The sequence below is a fragment of the Ambystoma mexicanum genome, chromosome 7p (genome assembly GCF_040938575.1).
Source record: "Ambystoma mexicanum isolate Mex_15411 chromosome 7p, UKY_AmexF1_1, whole genome shotgun sequence".
In the NCBI taxonomy this organism is placed as follows: domain Eukaryota; kingdom Metazoa; phylum Chordata; class Amphibia; order Caudata; family Ambystomatidae; genus Ambystoma; species Ambystoma mexicanum.
Window position 1 is genome coordinate 725,687,968 of NC_090939.1, and position 24,375 is coordinate 725,712,342.

The 24,375-nt window shown below is 45.6% G+C and overlaps 1 protein-coding gene across 7 annotated transcripts in view; it reads left to right on the forward strand.

Moving 5' to 3' along the window:
- The window catches only part of REPS2 (RALBP1 associated Eps domain containing 2), a 1,712,589-nt gene that overhangs the window by 505,451 nt on the left and 1,182,763 nt on the right, over nt 1–24,375 (forward strand). For 5 of the 7 annotated variants that reach the window (XM_069636815.1, XM_069636808.1, XM_069636813.1 and 2 more), the window contains exon 3: nt 17,350–17,498. In XM_069636815.1, the coding sequence (XP_069492916.1) occupies nt 17,350–17,498 (149 nt within the window). The remainder of the gene's footprint in view (nt 1–17,349; nt 17,499–24,375) is intronic. The other 2 variants (XM_069636810.1, XM_069636811.1) reach the window with 1 other exon arrangement.

Here is a 24,375-nt window from a genome sequence, read left to right on the forward strand (position 1 = left end):
GGTTTCAAAAAATGCCGAGACTGTGGGAAGAAAATGTCATTGACGGATCCTCACAGGATCTGTTTGTGGTGTCTGGGAATCGAACACCAGTGTTCGGAGTGTGAGGAATGCCTATCCATGACGGCGAAAGCCTTGAAGGAGCGTAACGGGAAGCTCGAGAGAGGTAAGTCAGTTTTAACTTCCTCGAAAGTTTCCGCGGTAGAGTCGAGACATTCTTCTCCTCACCGTCGAAAGCATTCTCGGTCTAGGTCTCGAAGTGGCTCCCACCACTCGTCGAGGTCTAGACACTCAAAAAAAAGACGTGGAAGATCTCCTTTGTCGTCGTCTTCTAGTTCCCCTGAAAAAGTAAATTGCCCCACAAAACCCAGCTCTCAGGCTGAGTGGGAGGAATTCAGAAAAAAGATGCTAAGCGTCTTCGAGAAAGCGGCCTCGACCGCCTCGAAGTCAGCTGAGGGTGATACCCTGGGTGGAAAGCCCAAAAAATCTGAACGCCGCAAGTCGAAGCACCCGGCGAAAGAGTCGACCCGAAAGCGCCATGAGCCATCGGGAAGTAAAGCAGCTTCGACGCATAGATCGGCGCGATCGGCACCATTGACGCCGTTATCGAAGGGTTCTTCGACGCATCCGTCGATCGAGTCGATGCCGGCATCGATGCCGACATCGACGCCGATAAAAGAAAAACCCACGGCTACTCCACAGCCAACGGTTACATCGAGAGCCTCCAACACGACGTCGAGAACGTCGTCGACATCCTCGAGCAGGATTCCGATCCTCTCGAGTTCTTCAAGGCCTCTTCCAGTTTTCTCGACGCCTTTGTCGGCGCCTTCGAGGATTTTTACATCGCCGTCAACGACATCAACCTTTTCAAGGCCACTGATGATGGCTCCCTCTGCTTTAGAGATGGGTTTTATACCATTTCACAGGCCAGAGCATCCCCCCTTAACTTCAATTTATGAATAAAGGGAAGATTCTGATCAAGAAAGGCCTTTTGAGCTGCAGAGGACCACATCACCTGAACCAGAGACTTTTGCCTCTGAGGAAAGAAGGTTGAAAGACCTTCAGGATGCATTACAGGAAGCAAGTGGCCTAGACACTTCTCCAGAAGTGGAGTTTGTCAAACCAGACCCAGGGGAACATGCTGAAACCCCTTATAGAACCCTAATGTCAAGAATTATGGAGTTCATGGGTTGGTCTGCGCCTTCACCTGTTTTTCAACAGGATGACCTCACAGATATTCTGGATAAAGGTCCACAGGAGGATCCTGTGGTTCCCTTTCATTCTGCTTTACAAAGAAAGATTTTAACTAACTGGGAAACTCCTGAAGTTGTCCCTGCGGTTGACAAGAAGTTGTCAGCGAAATATAGGGTATCTGCTGCTGACCCTGAATACCTATCTAAGCACCCTACTCCAGAGAGTCTGGTGGTCCAGGCTGCAACTTCATCAGGCAGTACATCTGCATACCCCACTGCTCCACAGGATAGGGATGATAAAAAATATGATGCCATGGCTAAGAAAGTCTTCTCGGCCTGTAGCATGGCTTTAAAATCTGTTAATGCGACTTGTACGCTCGCTAGGTTCAGCCACACTCTTTGGGAGTGTGCTTCATCAGCGGCTGACTGCCTCCAGGAAGGAGAAGAAAGGGACGCATTTTTAAATATCATCAGAGATGGTAAAGATGCAATGTGTGAGTCCCTTCAAACTGGCATTGATTCTGCTGACAGTATCAGCAGGGCCATGGCGGCAAGTACCACAATCCGCAGGCATGCGTGGTTGAGAAAGTCCGGCTTTGCTTCTGACGTACAGGCCAGACTTTTAAATATGCCCTTTGACGGCTCTTCCCTGTTTGGTAAGAAGGCGGATGACAGTTTGGAAAAACTGCAAACATCTAAAGCAGCAGCCAAGTCACTAGGAGCTGCAATCCGCCAAACTAATTTTCGTCCCTCAGGATCCTCTTGGAGAGGGAGGTCCTTTCGCTATTATTCCTGGAAGAGACAGAGGACGCCCGGCTCAAAGAGGCCAAGGAAAATTTACCCATGGTGGACGGGGTAAAGGAAAGAAAGCCGCATCAGCAGGAGCAGGAGCCGCTTTACCTTCGGCAAATGCATCAGCCGCTCCCAAACCACTCTGAGGTCTCCCATCACAAGACACCTGTAGGGGGCAGGTTAACTCACCATCTGACGGAATGGCAGGCTATTACGTCAGATGCTTGGGCATTGGAGACAGTTGCCCAAGGTTACTGCCTGCCTTTTGTACGCATCCCTCAGAGCCATCCACCGGGGAACAGCTCTCTGAAAGTGCCAGATCCGCTTCTCTTGCAGGAAATTGTAGACCTGCTAGAGAAATGTGCCATAGAACCGGTACCTGTAGCGGACAGGAACAAGAGCTGGTACTCCCCCTACTTTCTCATACCAAAGAAAGACGGAGGACTGAGACCCATCCTGGTCTTAAGAGAATTGAACAAGTTCCTCAGGAAGGACAAGTTCAAGATGGTAACTCTCTCTCAGATCCTTCAGGCCCTTCAGCTTCAGGACTGGTTGGTATCTCTGGACCTCCAGGATGCTTATTTCCATGTGCCAATCCATCCCAAGCACAGGAAGTACCTGAGGTTCGCAATTGGCAACTCTCATTATCAATTTCGAGTTCTGCCATTTGGGCTGACCTCCGCCCCGAGGGTCTTCACCAAGCTAATGTCGGTTGTGGCTGCAAGTCTAAGGAGGGAAGGGATTCACGTCTACCCCTACCTGGACGATTGGTTGATCAGAGCAGTTTCTTCGGAACAAGCTCGGATCCAACTAGATTATGTCTGCCACTTCCTTCACAAGCTGGGCTTCTCCCTCAATTTAAAGAGGTCACAGATGATACCATCACAGAGACTCCAGTTCATTGGAGCAGTCCTGGACACGTCCCTGGGAAGAGCCTTGCCACCAGAGGTGAGGGCTCAAGATATTCTGCAGATGGTCACCAGGTTTCAAAATGCCCAACGTCTCCCAGCCTACGACTTTTTGAGGTTGCTAGGCCTCATGGCATCCTGCATATCCCTTGTGCCAGAGGCTCGCCTGAGAATGAGATCCCTTCAGTGGGCACTGAGGACTCAGTGGTCACAATTCTCAGGGAGGATGACAGATCTCCTCCAGATTCCGGACAAGGAAGCCCACGACCTTCAATGGTGGGCCTCTCCAGAGAACATCTTGAAAGGAGAACTGATTTGGCAACCATGGCCGGAGATAACAGTAGTCACAGACGCGTCACTCACGGGGTGGGGAGCCCATGCCAACGACTTGACCATCAGCGGCCGTTGGTCTCCATCGGAGTCCAGACTACACATCAACCTGTTGGAGCTGAGAGCCATCAGACTGGCACTGAAGGCTTTTCTGCCGTCTGTATGGGGGAGAAATGTCCTGATAATGACGGACAATACAGTGGCCATGCACTACCTCAACAAAAGAGGAGGCGTAGGGTCACTGCCACTGTGCAGAGAGGCGATGCAGATCTGGTTTGGGCAATTCAGGAAGGAATCTCTCTATTGGCAATTCACCTAGCCGGAGAGAAGAACTTGACAGCGGACGCTCTGAGCAGGCAGAACACAGTCTCCCACGAGCGGAAGATAGCTCAGGAAGTCCTTCAAGAGATCTTCGCCCTTTGGGGACCCCCTCAAGTGGATCTGTTCGCCACCAGTATCAACAGGAAGTGCGACAGATTTTGCTCAAGGGAATTTCCCCCGAGAGGAGCTCTAGGAGACGCGTTCGTAGTGGACTGGGAGTTCCCACTTCTGTACGCGTTTCCTCCGGTCCCTGTCATTCCTCAAATGATCAGGAGGTTGAGAAGGATTCGGAAGACCATGATCCTAATTGCCCCGGATTGGGCCAGGATAACGTGGTACCCGGACCTTCTGGACATGTCCATCCATCCTCCAATTCGTCTACCGTACAGAGAGGATCTTCTCTCACAGAAGGGAGGTCAGGTTCTCCATCCAGCCATCAAGACCCTCAACCTTCACGCTTGGTATCTGAAAGGTTGAGGTACAAGGATTGGGACCTTCCAGATGACGTCATGGAGGTGTTGCTTTCGGCCAGAAGGCCAGCAACTAAAACTCTATACCGCTGCCGTTGGAATACATTTTGCAGCTGGTGCAGAGAAAAGAATATCGTACCCTTTTCATGTGGTACACCTGCGGTGTTATCCTTCTTACTTTATTTGGCAAATTCAGGCCTTCAAGTTGGCACTATTAAGGGCTATCTCGCAGCGCTATCGATCTTTAAGCGCACTGCAGAGGAGCCATCGTATTTCAAAATTCCATTGGTAATACAATACCTGAAAGGTCTAACTAATGTTTACCCTCCAAGACCATTCCAAGTTCCCTTATGGGACTTAAATCTAGTTTTAAACTTCCTAAAGGGTGCTCCTTTTGAACCACTCCACTCTTGTTCATTGAAGTTTCTCACCCTCAAAACTGTTTTATTGATAGCATTAACATCTGCTAGAAGGGTTAGCGAGATGCAAGCCCTATCTTGTAAACCTCCTCATACAATTTTTCACAAGGACAAAGTCGTTCTACAGGTGAAGCCTAACTTCCTCCCAAAGGTAGTTTCTGAATTTCACATTACTCAGAAGATTACTTTACCTTCATTCTATCCTCCTCCCCATCCGGGGAAAGAGGAAGAGAGACTACACAGGCTGGACCCTAAGCGAGCCTTGAATTTTTATATCAGTAGACTTGCTAAAATTAGACAAGCAGACCAACTCTTTGTAGGTTACGCAGGACATAAGTTGGGATTACCAATAACCAAACAAACCATCTCCAGATGGATTATTTTAGCCATTCTGGAATGCTACAAACTGGCAGGGAAAGAGCCCCCTCAAAATCTAAGGGCTCATTCGACCAGGGGTATCGCAGCCTCCTCAGCTCTTCAAAGAAGGGTACCAATTAGAGACATATGTGCGGCTGCCACATGGTCGTCCGCACATACCTTTACCAAATTTTATAGCCTGGATTCCTCCTCTAGTCAAGAGACTAGATTTGGCAAAGCTGTGTTACACTGTTCATTCTTAAAGAGTAATATGGCATCTCTTACTCCCGCCTCCAATCACATACCACTGCTATGGGAGTCTGTCATAGATAAGGAATACGTCGGGGGACACAATCCCTTTGAAGAACAAGTTACTCCTTACCTGGTAACATTCTTTTGATGGGATGTTCCTCCGACGTATTCCTTATCGCTCCTCCCATCCATCCCTGCAGTAACATTTCCCTTGTGGTTGCAGTTTACGCTCCTTCAAGGGTAGTAACCATTCATGCAATAACTACCTTACGCTACAAAACGGAATTGAGCAACGGACGCTGCGCGTGGCCATTTATAGGCATGATGACGTCAGCGTCAATACGGTGGCTGTCGAGGAACACCTACTCGACAGACGTCGACGCACAGCGCCCTCTACTGGGAATTTTTTTTTCCAAGGCCAGCAAGCTGGAGATACAAATATCATAGATAAGGAATACGTCAAAGGAACATCCCATCGAAAGAACGTTACCAGGTAAGGAGTAACTTGTTCTTCCCTAGCCACCTGCACAGAGGATCCAAGGGGGTTAGGAGGGAGAATATCCTCCGGTTTCTCACAGACCTTTGTCCTCTACTTGCGAGATGGAAAGCAATGATTCTGGATTGCCACTTGTGGCAGAGGCAAAGTATTGCAAGGCCCTCATGAAGTGAGTTTTTGAATATGGCTGAGAGGTGCATTTTGCTGTATCCGAAGCTGAAGGTGAATATGTGGATACGAGTTGTGTGGTGGTGAGACGTTTGTTGACAGCTGAGACAGACATTTATTCTGATGTATCTGGTTTGTAAGGCGGTCATGCAGCCTCATGGCTTCTTCAGAGCTCTCTGTGGAAAGAGAAGAGGGAGGGGGGAAGGGTGTTCAAAACTGCGACAGGAGGGTAACTAGATAAGATCAATGGAAGGATACATGGCAGTTTTGCGTGATATCTGATGTGTATCCTCGGCGGTCAAGGTGAGATGTAAGGGAATTTTGGTAATTTCCAAAATCTGTTTTGAGGTAGAGAAACATTGGTAAGGAGTACTAGCACAATGAGCTTACAAAGTGAAGGGTTGCCACCTCCACCAAAGTATTTGTATCATACCAGATAAAGCAGTAGTATATGAGAGTTTGGCCTTAGGATTTGGGTGAGATGGTGGGGGAGCAATAGGCTTGCTAAATATTAATGTGTTTAGTGTGGTGACCAGGCATGAAGAGACTGACCTAGTGGTTCTCAGGGACAGGCCATACTTTGGAGGTCTTGTGTGCCTGGTGATGGAAGAAGTAAGACCTGTCTCCACTCGTAGACACTCTGCTGTCTGATATAAAACAGAACAGCCAAGAGGCTACCCAGAGAAGGCAGTCTCAAAGAGGAAAAAAAAAACATCAGGATGTACAGGAAGTTCCTATATCCCAGGCAGTGATTTCCAACGTATTAGAAAACTGGAGCATGGAAGGGCGAAGGAAAAAATGGCAGGAAAAAATGAGGTAAGAGAGAAATAGGGAGGCTGGTATTCAAATTAGCAGCATATGGCGAGAGAGTACTCAAGCCAAGATGGGAACGAACTGGAAGCAAGGAGAATAGCAACAGGAGGGGGAGAACAAAATATACTAGACCATGAACAAAGCGCTATAGCAATCAGGTGCGGGAACGGATTGCGACACATTGCTTACGTGTAAACTGGCATTTTTTAAGCTCCCGATGTAACGTGCCATCTTGACACGCTACGTCATCTTGTTGCGTAATGCCAGACGTCGGCACCATCTTTGAAAGGGCCAACGTGCTGCCTGTCATCGCCATAGTGAGTAAAAGCTTGTAATTGCCATGCCCGGGAGCGGCAGTGATAGATTGTGACAGTGGTGCAATAGTGGTTGCTATAAACCTTTTATTAAATGAAAACCAAACTTATGTATCCCTAACTCTAGGGGATGGGGGGTTCTCTACCTAAACTAATGAAACTCGGGTGCTCTTCAGGAAGTCTGTGTGAGTCAAAACAAAAAGGCACCATCACACATCACCCTACTCTATCCCTGTCACTACAACAAAACACCATAAAGTCTAGCTACTGTTCGTAATCCAGGAAAATGACTCCTGTCCAGCCTAGTCCCTAGGGATCCCGTACTCGGGTGGCCAGGGAAGGGCCATCACTTTTGGATCCCGACCCTGGGGGTGAACAAGCGAGGGAGGATTACCTGGGTAGGGGGTCCTCGGGGAGTGGGGGGAGGCACCTAATGGTGAGACATGGTATCCCCCTTTTTCCATGACCCATCTAACCCCTATCCCTGTTCATTTCATGGGAAACTACAGCTCCTCTAATTCCTCCCCACGTTATATTAGCAACACTATTGGGCCGAGGAAGATGTGGAATAAGGTCAGGCAAATTACCTCTACTGACTTGCAATGGCTCGGTCGCTTTAATGAGGTCAGGCATAGTTGGGCACGTAATTCTAATTATATGCACCTGCCACTTGTTAACACTCTCGCTGAGGCGAGTAAAAGGTGGCGCGCTCAGGCACACTTTGAGTGAGGCTGGGTACAAGAAGGAACAGCTCTTCCGGGACAGAGACAAACCAGGCGATGGAAGTCGGAAGGCCAAAGGGTTGATCTGCAGTTATGAAAATCGAGAGAGAGCCAGGTGAGAATCCCATACTTTCAGGAAGCTGTTAGCGTTCCAAGACTGAAACCGAGTGAGTGGAAGAAAGAAAACTTCAAGGTGCTTGAGAGCAGGCTGCGACCCTCCCGGTTATACAAGGGAGTTGAGGAGTAGAGGAGGCGTTGGAAATGGGCTTGACTACTGTATGAAGAGAGTTGATGAAAGAAAGCTGATTAACACAACCAGCGAGTTATCAAAGGCAACAAAAGTCTGGGTGATGTTAAAAGCAAAAGCAACTGTAACTCAAAAGTTGAAGATTGTGCGTATGCCGATAAAACGTTTAATGGGAAGGACAATTGCTGAATTGTAAAAGGAATGGATACACAGTAACAGAGTGGTCCTGCAAGGTGAAATCGCACATTCGAAAGTCTCTGTGAAATGTTCTGAGTTGATTGGAAATCAAAGGTAAGAAAGTAATTGCGATCCCGAAAGAAAGTTGAATGAATGAAAAGCAAAGTATGTGAACTCTGAATATGCCAAGAGGGCAAAAAATATGAACTGGGAAAGAGGCCAAAAATTCAAACCAAAGAAAATAAAAACTCCTAGTACCAAGAGGCATTGTTGTTGTAGGAGAAAGAAGATCGTGGATTGTAGAATTATTGAAAGAGAGGTTGAAAAATCTATGTAAATTCCTTGCAGTTTTGGAAGTCTTCGACAGTGAAAAGATACCTGAGACAAAACATGGGGAAGGGAACCCCCACAAACAGAACGACAGGCTCGAGCCCGGCAGAAGGAAGACTGTGCAGAACTGTGTTGCGCCTAGAAACACTTGTGTACAGGTGCGTTATAAATGACTTATCATATCATCACTGTGATGAAGTGGAAAGTGAAAGACAGGCTCGAGCCTGGCAGAGGGAAACCTGTACAGTAAAGGTCAAAAGTGGAACTGTATATTTATGACAAGGCGGACAAAGCCTAAGGAAGTGATTGAACTACCAGAAGATTGAAGCCCAAGCCTGAACTGTTAAATTGTACCAGTAAGCCAAAGTGTGCAAGACTGAGAGAACTGTGCCATCTACCTATCCTTTTAAAAAAACTCTCGAGACCCCATGATTCTGAACGTGGGGAAGGGAGCTGTTACCTAAGCCATTCTGACATTTCTTTTAAGACACTATTTTTCCTTTTTGTATTCCCTTTATACATTTGTCATTTGAGAACGAGGGCAAGGTTAGGTTTTCTTAGTATAGGCCTTTTTATGTTGACTAGACTGACTTGGACTCCTTTGTTTATTTTTTGGTGGAGATTACTTCCATGTTAAAGGTGGGGCTATTTAGGAATTTCACCAGCCCCTGTAAACTCCTCTAAAATAAAGATTTTCTAAACTTGCATCTATTGCGTCTGTGTATACTGTTGATACTATGCCTTCCTCATAGAATCAATAATCCTAGCCAAGAGCTATAAGGCATTGGTGACTCCCAGTGCCACAGAGGAGGGATACAACAAATAGTACATGCAAAGTAATCCTGGAGGGATTGATACTACTGGTAAAAGCTGAAGTGATCCTGGAGGGATTTAACCTGTTGTAAACAGAGAATGTAATAAACAAAGAAAAAATGTGGCTTTTACCATTGGTGGGGAAGCGTGAATGATATAAAAGACGTTTTAACCTACGAACTACACACCAGGCCTGGACTCTGTGTTGTAGAGACATTATAACTGAACTTGGAGACTGATAATAAGAAGCCCATTTCGAGGCTGTTGTGCAAGCCTGCTTTCTCTTTTAGTTCGTTTTTTTCTAAAGTGGTAGTGCCAGTTAGTAACTAGGAATTTGGACTCATGACTCTTTATTTTGGCACCCTTTGTTTTTGTTTTAGAAGGCAGGGAACTTCCCTCATAGCGATAGGGCTGGTTAGGTTTATTCAAATGAAAGGAGAAATGCCTACCTCTAACATGACCCATTGTTGTCCCTGTCCTCCTCCTGCTTTGCCACATCACGTATCCCCTATGATCTTCTTACCAGCTGGCACTGACAGTGCCAATTTTTCAAAATAAAACTCTCCTGGGTGGGGAGGGACTTCTTCCTCTATGCTAGCTCCAAAACCTTCGGAATCCTTGTCAAAGGATATGTGAGCCATCCTAAACGACACTAAATGAAGAAAAAAGGCATTTGAAGTGGTCTTTTCTAAATGTCTTTTCATTGGGAGAGAGGCAGAATGTGCATCTTTCTTGGTTACCTGATTGGGAATCTTCTTCATCCCCTATAAACAATACTGTACAGCATACAGGACCACCGTGCATGAATGACATACTTGCAGAGAATTCTAGACTCGGCGTTCCCTGTTCCAACCATGGCTCACATACCAACCACACAGACTCCTCAGATTGTTCCAGGGGCCAGCTTCTCCCTTGCCCTTCGCTCACTGAGCTCAATAGCCTTCTAATTCCAATGCTTCACTTTGGAATTATGTCCAACAACAAGGTCTAGAGTGAGGCTCATGCCCTTAGTTGCACATGTCTCAGTATTCCCTCTCTCTCCAGGAGGCTTATCACTAAATGGAAAGGTCTACTAACATTGTGAATCTCCTGATTTTGTACCTACTACTCATGTAATTCTGTTTCTTCTGACAACTATGCTCTCCACATTTATGACAACACCCTTCAATTGCCTTTTTAAACAATATATTCTTCCAGGTGTGTACGTCTTGGCAACTAAACGTTTAGACACAGTTATGCGTGTATTGGGCAAAATTTATTTACTCTGGTACTTGTTAAACACATGCGGTAGCTAACCTCATATATATTTTTGCAAAGGTCATGCTCCCCTGTATTTTCGGCTGTTTACAGAATACTCCTGAAAATGTGAAGTTGTTCTAAATAAACCTTGTTATCGCCCTAAACCATCGGTGTCCACTGACTGGCTTTGTACCTTGTAGCTAACCATATATATATTTTTTGCAATGGTCATGCTCCCCTGTATTTTCAACTGTTTACAGAATCCTCCTGAAAATGTGAAGTTGTTCTAAATGAACCTTGTTATCACCCTAAACCATTGGCGTTCACTGACTGGCCTTGCACCTTAATTTTAGGGGATTTTCTGCTGCCTAATATGAGCTGCGACTACTGTGGGATCATAGCACAGGTATTCAAGAAAGTGTGCCATTTTGATGGACAAGTTCTCTGTCTGTATCTTCTACATTGCCTGCTCAGTACACTGCTTCCATTTATATCTTCCATATCTTCCTAGGCATTAGAGTTACATTGTATCTCTGCATAATTTCTTTCTCAATGGCTTCCCTTCCTTACCCATGACTTTCTAGTGCTCTCCGCCGGTGGACAGTGATGGACCCTTGTGGAAACACTGATCGACAATGGTTGAGCAGAGTTATCCACTCCACAGCACCCATTCCTCAAAGTGCCACCAACCAGGTGTGGCACTCTGGGGGACTGCTCACACATTATCTTTCTCTCCCACTAATGTATCCACCTCATCCATCTTTGCACAAAGTCTGTAATCTGTCACCTCTGACAACCAGCTGGGCAAGCCCAGCTCTCTGGTGTTTGTCATGTTATATTTACACCTAACCAGGCAAAGATGCCTCCATACCTCAAGCCCATCACACAGCCACTGACTAACTGATTTGTGTACACCTATGGAAGTACTGGAAACTGCATCACGGGTATATCCTTGTTCTGGCGAGTTTTAAGTATTGACCCCTTTCCAATAAGAATTATATGTTGTACTCTCTACACTTTTCCTACAGGGTTGCAAACTACCACAAAGTCCATCCCTTATCCATCATTCCCTCCCATTTGAGCACCTGTGTTGCGTGCATTTGACTTACTACCCCTTTACCCGTGGAGTAACTTTGCTGAAAATGTTGGGGGGACATGATCTCTAAATGAAGGGGGCCCCTGCCAAATTAGTGGGACAAAATGGTGTGTCAAAAAATGTTGGGGGGGGGGGCAAAAACCCTTGTCCCCTCTAAAATGACACCTATGCCCTTCCCCATCCTTGCTCTTCTCTGTTGCCCTTTTATGTTCTTATAGACCACTGTCTGGACACCCCTGGTGGGGGCACAATACGCCGCTCTCCAGACAAGCCTCTGTTCTTTTAGACCACTATGACGGTTGATTTGTGTAATAGAAAAAACTTGTAAAACAACTGTTGTAGTTTAACATATGATACAATGGACAATGTGATGTTGCCAACACATAATCACCATCCTCTGTCTTCTCATCCTGCCATTTGGCATTCTACTTTGGAGCTGTTTTTTAAGCACTGCGTTGTAGGATCCTTGTTCATCTCTGGCTGGGTTATGGCAGAGTCCACTTGTTCCTAAGGTGATAAACCTCCTGTTCACTCGTACTCATTCAGCATTTGTTCCTCATCTTCCGGTAAGTACTGTTCTGGGTCGCTTGGTTCTGTTCCCTCCATGGGGGAGTGTCCGGTGGTATAAGCACAAGCTCATTCTCCTCGACCCTGTGTCCCAAGAAAAGAAACAAAAAGGATTGATTATTTCCTCTCTATGTATTCTACATTGTATATCGGCAGAAAGTCTGTTCTTGGAGTTGTGAATATTTTAAAATCCAAACTTTTCTATTACTCTTGACATGCTTATATACCTTATTTTTATTAAATGCATGTATCCATTAAAAAAACAATCCTAAAAATGATCATGTATCATAAAACAAATACAAAAACTTAAAACAACACAAGTGAAACCAACATAAGTGGGTCGTAATAATGTAATTGGTTGTAGTCAACACATGTAATTCATTGACACTGAGATCCTTAGGCCTCAATACTTTCGGCTATTTTTTGTTCTTTTTAGTACATTATAGATTCCCAACTTGTACAAGTTTCTGTCCCTTCAACACAAACATTGAGGTCATTATTCAGGGGTGTACAATATCTTGTGTCGATTCCTCAAATCTTCTACCATGAGAGAAAATACCCTCTCTGGCTGAAGGGATTAAATATCCTGGAGTCTTTTGGGACCTTTACTGGTTTGGTTCTGCAGATTACAATTTCTTGCTGGAATTCTGGCTTCCTTTCCTAAACATAGACATAAAAACAGGCGGAAAGCATGTAGGTTTGTTCTATTTTTATATGGCAATTGATCTCTATTCTTTTTCGCTGTGTTTTTGGCCTAGCAGGAAGATTAGAGATCCACTTGGCAACTACAAGTTTTAATGAGATTCCGAGGAAATTAGAGCTAACAAATCAGAGAGAATTCAGGAGTTTGACTTACCCAGACCATAAGAACATATGAAATCTGGGCTCTACATACTGTGGAAACTGGGAAATTGAGACCTGTATCTACTATTGAGATACAAGCATCTGCCCGTACTCACTGTATAGAAATAAATTGGCATATAAAAGTAGAATGAACCTGCATGCTTTCCGCCTGTTTTATGTCAACAAGATAGTCCTAGATCTGGGCTAACAGTAACAGGGTTAGGAAATAGAGGAAAGGAAGCCAGAATTCCAGCAAGAAATTGGAATCTGCAGAACCAAACCAGCAAAGGTCCCAAAAGACTCAAGGATATTTAATCCCTTGAGCCAGAGAGGGTATTTTCTCTCATGGTAGAAGATTTGAGAAATCGACACAAGATATTATACATCCATGAAGAATGTCCTACATGTTTGTGTTGGAAGGACAGAAACTTGTACAAGTTGGGAATCTATAATGTACTAAAAATATCAAAAATGTGCCGAAAGTATTAAGGCCAAATATCTCAGTGTGAATGAATTACAAGTGTTGACCAATTACATTATTAGGACCCTCTTATGTTGGTTTCACTTGTGGTGTTTTAAGTTTTTGTATTCGTTTTATGATATATGATCATTTTTATGATTGTTTTTTTAATGGATATTATGTTGTGTGATCAATAAAATTGTTTTTTGAATTGTGAAACTGTTTAATAAGATACCCTATCATTAGGCACTTTTTAGACATTTTGTTATGACTTGATGGTCGTGAAGATTATGGGTCCTCTGTCCACAAGTTCCACTCAGAAAGATACAAATAACTTCCTGAGCGATCCTTGAGGCCACAGGTTTTTTGATTGCCGAAGAACGCCAGGAACCAGGAACACCGGTGACCCCTCGACCGCTGTAAAGCAAGCAATGGGTCAGTACAATGGAGAAACAATGAACTGAAATGGCGAGATCACAAATAACAAGGGGCTTACCAGGATGCGGTCTGGGAAGAGCACAGAAGAAAATGGAGGTGTTCCGTGTGGTTGCAGAATGTAGCAAGCTGTAGTGAGTAGGCGTAGATAGTTGTTGAGTAGCACTGCAAAACCTGAATGGAGAGGGTAATCCGAAAACAGTCTGTTAAAAGTTCCAAGGTCAAAAGCCAGCCAAGTTTGTCAAAACCAGGGGTAATCCAAAGGAATCCAAAACACAGTTCAAAAGGTCCTTAAACAGCAAAACAGAATCCGAGAGCTTGACAGAGGAATCCAAGAAGAACAGTCCGTAGTCCAGAATCGAGATGTGGAGACAGGAAGACGCCAAACAGTGCCTGATTGGGTCAGCTGTGAAGCACTGAATGAGCGTTCCCTCTCCAGTTTTGAAGGGGCCTAGGAGTGTCACATGACCCCATCACATGACTGATTAGATAGCACGTTTCTGTGTCACATGACCCAAAATTTCAAAAACGCTGCCGGGTCTTCCTGGAGGTGTGATGAAGCAAAGGAAAAGGCCGGCGTCTCCGTCGACTATCTCCAAGACGCCAGGGCAGCTGCCAATGTCGCAATACGTGAGAATGACCATAACGCATTCGATACCCTTGTGTGTTCTTGTTGCATAGCCGCTGCCGTGCTACTTGAGGGAGTGAGGACCTGAGATTAGAAGTGGAAGGTAAATCAGGACCTGAGAGGGAGGGCTTAGTGGCTGCACAGGTATTGGTGTGCGTAAGGTGACCAGTGGATGGTGTAACACATTTGAACTTCTTTTGGTATACGACAAACATTCCTCCGCAGAGTAAAACGTTTGGTTTATCCCCAAATGTGGCTTATGTGGTTTTGAGAACAGTATAAAATGCACGTATTCATTGTCATTTAATGTGGCAAATGTTGAAATGATATACTGTAGTGAGTTTCTTTGAGGTAGACCTATTTAACCGAACGAAGGATGTGTATGTAGTATTCATCCATGCCACCGTTATCCAATCCAGTTCTGGTTTTAACTTTGCATTCCTGGACCCGAATTCCTGGATTTCCATATTAGAAACACCAGACCACATGTCCCAAAATGTAAAGTTAAAACCAGGCCTGGGCTAGCGTCTCCAAAATGGAACGCATAATGTTGGCATTTATGGCTAAGTGTTGATAACACCCAGGAGTTTGTCCGGAAGTGATTCTTGACTATAGGTCGAGAGACCCGGGCCCCTCTTGCGATGTGTATTGGTCTAATGATAATGGCACTAAGGGAACCTGGACATGGAATCTAGCAGGATGTGAGCATTTGGCTCACTTTCTTCTCATAAGCACCAGACACATTAATATACGCCCCTGTTTAGATGAGCTTGTTGCTGCAGGCTCAAAGGGTTCCATTACTGAAATGATTTCTGTTTTTTGTGGAAGTATTTTGAATGACCTTATATCAAAGAGATGCTGAAGATGAACTAAATGGTAAATTTAAAAAAAAAAAAATGTAAAATAAATCTAAGGTTTATTTTATGGTCTGCTTTTGAATAAAATGACAGCGGTGCTGGTTATAATGGAGACAGCTGAAGGCATGTTATTTACTATTACTCAAACCAGTCCATTAAGTTCTATTTGGAGAGGTCAAGGTCTGTCATAGACGCTCCATCCAGAAAAACCATAGAGCTAGGAAAGGAATGTAAATAGAGGGGAGAGGAGGAAGGGATTCAAATTCTTTAGAATAGCCTTTTCAGCTTTACAGGCCTCCCACCCTACAAGGAAATTAGCCCACAGAAAAAAGGGACATTCGGTCCAATTTGTAAAGAAGTTACCAGGATTAAGGAGTTAAGGAGGTCATTACAGACCCGGTAGGTTTTTGGGCCACAATACTGCCATCAGTAAATACCATCACCATGGTAGCATTTCCCAAAATCTGTTGAGTTACAGTATCACCACTGGCCCAGTAGCACCAGTGATATTTGTGGAATATTATCTGCATTATTCCCAAAATATCATTTGGTCTATTTTCCAAATTTTGGTTGGTGGAAATGGATACTGTACGGTAGCAATGACCACCACTATTGCACATTTTTTTAATTCACGAAAGTGGCAGTTTGGAGCCTTTTATGTATTACATGGGAAAAGTGGTCAGAGAATGGCCATCACCCCTTTTCAATGTCCCCATGTAAAATGTGTGTGTCCCTCTATTGAAGCATGTGCTTCCCTTCTGTAAAGGTAAACAAAACTTTAAAAAACAAAAAATATTTTTACAATTTCTACCTCCACCTTTTGAAAATACCGCCAGTTTTATTGATACCGATGAGACTGTAATGACCCCCTAAATCTGACTAACCTTTGACTTAATTCTGCAGCGCACAATTTGTTTCACAAAATAACTCTGCCTTACCCAGACCGGAGTAAGCCAGAGTTAAAGTAGTCACAGTAAAATATTTAGGTCTCTCTTATAAACCTGGAGAACAATGTCTAAGAGCTGCAGCGTAAACTGAACGGCCACAATCTAAGCATGAAACAAAGCAAATGGGTGTCCATGAAAGAGCAATCAGTGGAAAGTGAACATTTTGGCTTTTGTGTAAGCTTGGGATTGACCTTTTCCAGGCACTGCCAGAACGGTACTCTGTGGCCATAAGATGGCAACAGCTGGAGAATGTTGAGATTACCTAGGCATATGATAGAAGTTCCTGGCAAATGCCTGTCTAACACATGTACACAAACCAAAACTGTTTTTTAACAGAACTTCCTAGCAAGGAGCAGATATAAATCAAGTAGCTAGAGGGATACTTAGGTTAAGACACGTGTATTATACTATTAGCACATTTCCAGCTGCAATTAAGCCATTAACTCTCTAGAAGTAATACTGGCAGGCCAAAGTTTGATGTTGCTCCTCGATAGAGCTAGCTCAACAGATAGCAGAAGGATGCATTTTGAAGGGTTATAGGTCAGTAGTGAGCGGGAATAGCATAAGGATTAGAATGGGCCTGTGCAGTTGTGGGTAACCAAAACACCCACTTGCTGTGTCCCTGTTCACACCAACTCCCTCTTACCTGTACTCCAATGCATTAGTGTTGGCTTATAGTTGGTGCTTAAGCACCACCTCCCAGCCAAAAACTAAAAAGGAGCTAAAGTAGCATTGTGTTTAACTGTGTACACATTGGGCCTCATTACTACCCTGCCGGTCCAGAAAGAACGGTGGTGGTAAAACCGCTGCCACTGTTCTTTCCGGACCGGCAGATTGAGTCCTGCAGGCGGACATGGAAACACCGGCTCTGTCAAAGACGGAACCAGTGTTTCCATGGTCCCCATTCCCATGGAGTCCTATGGGACTCCATGGGAATGGGGACTTACAGAATTCCGCCTCGGGGTAATTCCGGGAATCACAGAGGCGGAATGGTAATACGAGCCCGCGGTAACCTGCCGGTTTTTGCGGCTCGGTTACCGCCAGACTCGTAATGAGGCCCATCGTCTTTTGAGAAATGCTTGCAGGAATACTAGACATTAATGTGTGATGTATTGAAGGTGTGCACAGTCAAAAATGTGTTAATGCTCTCTAACCTAGTTTTTGCTGATGCAGACTTGCCACTCCCACGTTTCCTGCCTGTGAAAAGCGACGGTGAGATGAGATGTGGACTGCCGCCACAGGCCCCAGAATTACATGGACTGAAGGAGAAAAACGCCTTCAAACGCTTGGAAGATGGCGACTCACAGGTACAGGAGACATCCACATAGCGCGTGCTTCCTTGTTGGTGGCTGATGTGTAAGAATGTGTACGATCTTAAAATAAGTATTGCCTGTGGATGGATTCTAGCTGTGCGACGCATGCCACCTGTAAGAGAGCGAGATTTTTTATTGAATTTGCATTTTATTCGCTTGGTAACTTCGAGAATGGCACACACAAAACGTATTGAATAATGGTTGACAGTAGGTGCGATGAATACATATTAGCATCCTCACATTTATCCACGAACATCAACTTTCTGAGAAAGTCTCAACGTGCGTTTTAGCGAAGTGCACATTCACCTCCAATGCGATCTCTTGACAGGTCAACGGGGTGGGCCGCACCAGATGCCGGTATCACCCGGCTTAGCAAATTACTGTGGACACGCAGTATACCGACAGCAGGGGACACCCTGCAACGTCCGGATCACCGGACATGTTCCCTTGACTGGGCGCACCAAGCAAACGGCAGCCTCCAGGATCTGGGAGCACCCAGCCCGGGGCTGCTGTACCAGGCCGTGATCACTTGGCGAACAAACACACAAGTTGCAACTTCCTGGGGCTCTGCTGCACAAGCCCTCACGTGCCAGCAGAGCCCCTTTTATTGAGGAGTGTTTTTTAAAGGGGCAACGGGCCCACAGTTAAATAGTCCACACACCACAGTCTACACGACAAAGGACTACACGTCAGTCACCTAAAATCTTACCCAAAGAACCCTTTCCCTTACAATCTGCTCACGCAAAAGCAAAGCAATCTTGCACTGCTCCCACTAACCAAAACCAACCCATTCTCTTGCGAACAGAAAACCCCCAAGGAGACAGTGAAAATGGCAGCAGTCCTGCTATATGAGAGTTGGTAACATAAGTAAGGTATGACCTCCCAGGTGCAGGTCCTGCCATCATCTCCCAAGTGCAGCTTCAAATGCCATTTAATGCTAGCAAATACCTCCTATGCACGGAGTACTCGCCATGTGGAAGCTACCTCCTCCGATGCTCTGGGGCTGCCGCCACATGGCAAGTGCTCTCTCAATTGCGGCAGCAAGGTCCACTCATGCCAGTTAACTGCCTCATATTCATGGTGCAGTCACTTTAAGAAAGGTACAGACATAGCGTGGAAACACGATAATTAGGATTCTCATAAACAGTGTAAGATTACATATAGAGAGCCAAAAAGTAGAAACTTGATATCTGCGTAATATGCTGTTGAGGAACAACACCTTAAAAGTTCAATTCAGAGAATTTGGAAATTTGCATAGCTCCCTATATAATCGTAAGAATATCAACTTCCTCCAAACGGGTCAGAAAAACTATACGCTATGGAGAATTTTATGCAAAGTGTAAAAATGTAAACAATATCCACCACTAGTTTTGCTGATAGAGGTAAATCAGATAAGTGATGCTGTTCTGGCATGGAGAGGTCTACGAAAATTCTCACCAACGCTCCACATCTCAGTGTGTGACACATTTTGTTTTTGCAAATCAAATCAAAAGGATACGACATTGTTCAAGCTTCTAGTATCATCCTAGAAATAGTCACATGGGGGAATTCCGGCGGAGGTCTAACATGGCCACTTGGTGCACGAGCTCTGCCTGTCTGAGGATACAATGACGGCTAACCCTATATAATTGCCATGAATAGAAAAACGACTTAACAGATTGCAGCGGAGCACAGAACCTTCCCAAACCTCTTTCTTGCAGAGTATGTTGCCCATAACCACTCACAGGTGCCATCGGATCTTGCCCAACTTTAACGTGCCTTTGCACCAGTAGGCCAAAATAACAAGGACCCTGTGCAGCGACCCATGATGAGATAAGAGAGTGGCACTGGCACTCCTGTGGAGCAGAGGGAGAACACTGTTTCCTTCGCTGTCCATTGGAAGATGGGCTAGCTCGGCGTGCAACAAGATAAGGTGACAAGCTCTCGTCGGGCACACCTTACCCTCTGCCAATGTACTGCGACTCAGGCCTGTGGAGTTCGATGAGATTCAATGGAGGACCCACTCGGAGGGAGGTCCAGCAGGGAGTGTCAAGGATTAGGACCTGTGACGAGCAACAGTGGGAGCGTTTTAAAGAGGGGGTTCAGAGCCCTAGCTGGCCTTTGATACAGTAAAATATTTAGCTCGTAGTCCCTGGAGCTGCCCGTGGCCCAGGTCAGATTGCAGAGGTCTTAGCATACAGCTACTAGGAGAAATTGCAATGACTACCCTATTTCAGCACTCACCACAGAGAGAGACGGCAGAGAGTCACTAGGCAACAGAAAGCAGCGCCAGTCAAACTGGCTATTTGGAAACTCCATCCAGCGTGGACACAAACTCTAACAGTGTCGTTATTTATAGTAGGCCTACATTACAAAGAGCATGTGGACCCAAGTACAAAAAGAGGGAGGAGATTACCGCCCATATTATACTTTCTGACAATTGTAATCTGTACCATAGAGAGGAAGAAGGCAGCAACTGGCCCGGGGAACCTGCTTACCTACAGTGCCAATCAGTAGGGAAGGGGGAGGATAAAAGACAGCAGAGCGGACCGGTCACAGTGGGTGGTTCAGATAAGGTCAAAGGAGGAAGAGGAGGCATACCGAGAGACCAAGAGGAACAAGGACAGTGCAGCAGAGCATGGAGTAAGATTTTAAAGGGAGTGTGCAAGGTGATGCATTGGTTGGTGAGAGAAGGTGGTACTTGGGTGTGACTGACAGTGTGTGTATAGTAGAGTTATTGGGTGAGTGGGTGAGATGAAGTCGGAGTATGGGGCGATTAAATACTTTTTTTTATTTTGTAATAATTTTTACTTGTCCATTACAACAACAAAAAAATCAAACATACAGGGATTGTTTATTTCATACATTATTGACCTTAAATTTGTTTTGATATTTTAATAAGCAAAACCCATTCCTAAAGCAATGGGTATCTGTTTCTTAATATTAAATTCTTTACCATCCTTATTCCTTTTATACTTGTTTATACGCCACATTGTCTTACCCTTTTTCCCTACTTAAGCAGCCCTCCAGGCTCTTTTCCTTCGAAGTTGGTGAGCAGGTGCAAGTGGATCTAGGCCGCGTGGCATAAGCCTCATCCACCTTCCTAGCCCTGCCTCTTCGTTCTGTACTCTTAGATCAAGGGTGTCTCACCCGAGCATCCGAAGTGAAGGGCAGACTAAGAAAAGGGCAATTCCTATTTGGACCAAGGTGACCCAGACCAGAACCCCTGCCCATCTTAACATCAGGTAGACTTCCTGCATATGTTTCACCTCTATCTCCCAACAGCCCATTCCTACCATCACCACTCATCGCCAACCACGCTGCTGACCAGCACATCACAGACCCTGTATCGCAGCAACCTCACCCATGTCACCATATGCTCCATCATCCACCATTACATGACAATTGATGCTCGCAGATGTCTACTCAGCAATCAACCATGCAGCTGACATCGCCGACCTCACTACCACACATGACTTAGATGCCATCTTAATTACTGGGACTTGGATGACATGCACCGCCACCCACATCCTAGATGCCCTCACCCCCAATGGCTGCAGAATTCTTCAACAAGACTATCCAAACAAGATCATCAGATGCCTCGCCATCATTCACAAGGCATCATGGCCATGCACCCCACTGGACGTCGCCACCATTAGCTTATTCGATAACCTTAACACTTCCCGCTCTCCACAGTGGACATAGTCATTTTTCATCTCATCTACAGACCACCCAAGCCCAACACCTCTTCACAGACTTGGCCACCACTATGTCTCTCACGCAAGCCCACAACATCTTCCTCAGCGACTTGAACATCCCTGGCAACCCAGCAACCAAGTCAATGAAGGAAGTTTTCCATTGCCTACTCGACACACTTAACCTCACAGCGTTCTGGGTGTGCCCTCTGGCTGCTTCTACTTTGCCCTCACGTAGGAGGGTTCCCGCAATGCTGTTGTTTTGGTGCCAATAGGGGGACGGGTGACCCTGCCTGCTACCCCTGATCTGGCTTGCTCCACCTGTGTAACTGATGTTCCTGGAGGCGACTGGGGAGGGGGGGTGCCCAATCATAGGTATACATTTACTGCTACGCCAGTAACTCTACCCTTCTGGTCCAAACCCCCCAGTCCCTGGCCCAATCACATTGCCTCCTGTCTGTGGCAGGGGCTTCGACTTCCCTGGGCCCCCTGGATTGAGACTACCTTTGCAACTGCTCTGTGTGGGGACCCCCATCCTCTCTCATCCCTCCCTGTTTCCACCCGGGGGCTGGTGGAGCTGTGGGAACCCCGTGGTCCAGAACAGGGTGTGGGGTTCTTTGGACTACACTACATCACTGTTTGAGCTTGATAGGTGCCCCACCGGGGTGTTTGATTGGGTGCCCCTTTCTGCTAGCTTCTGCACCCTGAGGCCTCCCCGACGATGACCAAAGGGGTGGGCAGAGGGAAGAAAACTGGGGCCATGGACAAGTATGCCAAGGCGGCCCCCTGGGCCAACCTTGGGGGCCCACATCCCTGCCAGCCCTCGGATGCACTGGCGCCCAAACCCACAGCCCCTGATCTTAAGATAATGATGGAAGCAATGACCATGGGATTTGCAGCAGTCCACGAGAAATTGGACATCAAGGGAAATGTTTCATCTATGTGCTCCCAGCTGGCAAAGGAGACTGTGCGTATTGATGAGGCAGAGGAAAGGATTGGGGTGACAGAGGAGAAGGATCACACCGTCGAGGCCACAGTAGCCTCCCTGACAAAAGACGTGAAGCCGGTTAAGAACAATTGTGATGACCTAGAATCTCGGTCAAGGAAAAATAACATCCGAATAGTGGGAGTGCCCGAAGATGCTCTAACTGGGAGTATGGAGCAGGCGGTTGAGCGTCTACTCCGAGAACTGCTTGATGACCCGCGGCTCCCTCCCCTTTTTGCTGTGGAACGGGCCCATCAAGCTCTGACCCCAAACCCCAATCCTGGGGACTTCCCCTGCCAATCATCGTCCAGATCCTGAGCTATCGCGACAGGGATCATATATTATAACTTGCCAGAGACAAAAAGGAGCTGCGGTTAGGCTCCCAAACCATCTGAATTTTCCCAGATTTCTCAGTGGTGGTACAACAGGATTGGGGCCTATTCACTGGGATCAAGAAAATGCTGCAGGTACGAAACAGGAACAATACATTCCGTATTGCAATGCTCTTTCCGGCATGCCTCCTGTTTCAATTCCAGGGGAAACTTCACTTCTTCCCGGTTCCGGAGGAGGCGTTGAAGTTCATTGACCCAAGATGCCGATCGGCAGTTCGGGGGAACATTCACCCGAGAACCAACCACCGAACCGAGTTCCCCTGGGACGAGATTCAGCATTGGGTGCAGTACCGCTTTCCTGTACTCTGGATGCATGTGAAAATTCCTGTATTACAAATAACAGATAAAAGGCAAATTAACTTAAAGTGAGATGCAGTTAGATGTTAATTTGTGGAATATTTGGAATCCTAGTGGTTGAAAAGTAGAGGAGCTTTATTATTTAGAAATAATGGTACTCTTAATGGTTTCTTGTAATATTTATAACATACTCCAGTGTGCTGTAATATTTTATTAATTTACTTTGTAATGTAGTTTTGCTTTTATGAAATGTTTTTTAAAATGCAACTCTAGTGAGTAGAGAGGATAACTTTAGTATCAATGACAGGAGTACCATTTTTGGAATGTCCAACCCATAGATTACTAGATGTAAAACATGATCCCAAAGTAGATGAATGCACTCTGAATTGTAAATAACAGAGAGTCTTTTCTGTTGGTTTCCAATGGCAAAGTGAGGCACCTGAAAAGGTTTATACAATCGATAGGAGGGTAGGATGTGGCTATACATATTACATATTACCCATAAAGTATGATATTTATAAGTACATGTAGCAGAGGAATTATAAGAGAAATTGAAAAGGTAGTTCATCAAACAATCCAATCAGCAGGAGAGGTATTTTACTAACAGGCAACCTTTGTGGTGGCACACAAGCCATCTTGAAAGATTAGACTAGGTGTTGACTTTCAGGGGAATAATAGTACTGGTAGACCGTTCCCCCGACCTGCCCTACAACCCTCTATCCTAAACCACCAACAGCACCCGGCCACGTGCCTGACCTCCGGGCTGCCTACTGGATCTTAGCCAGCCCATCGAAGTCCTAATCTGGCAAAATGCACACACGCACCTTATAAATCAACTCTTCGAATGTACCACACATGGACTACGGTCCCCGAGGGCGTTCCAACCACATAGCGCATGTCTCATTACCTAATATCCTACTCCCGAGGCAGTCGGCTTATCAGCTACAGTCAGCATTTACTCCACTTGTATAAGGCGTCCATTTTGAATCTAGCCTTAGTGGGTAAGGTAACCATACTTTGCATCAAACCAATTGGTTAGTCAGCCACAGTTTGCATTTTGGGCATTTATGAATGGGGAACAATTGTGAAGATTAGCCTTGCCTTGTGTCACATGCAGACAGAATTGTGAAGATTAGCAGGCGTCACATATACGTATTTATTTATTTAAAATGTTTATAAAGCAACACACGCCCATAGGCCTCAGAGTGCACAAATAAATAAAACAAACAAACAAACACGAAGAAACCAGAAGGGAGAAGCCAGAGATCAGCAAGGAGTGTTGAACAAAAAGGTTTTCACCTCCTTCTTGAATTTAACCAGAAAGGTACATGATCTTAGAGGAACAGGAATACCATCCCAATCCAGGGGGGGCCTGGATTTCAACACATACCCCGCACCCTCTGAATTTCTTCAGTTTAACCGGGTTTGGTATAGGACGTTTGTATTGTTGGCGCTAAGTACTTTAGATAAGTGTTTAGGGAAATCCTATCCCCCAGGTATTTGGGGGCAGCAGAATTCAATCA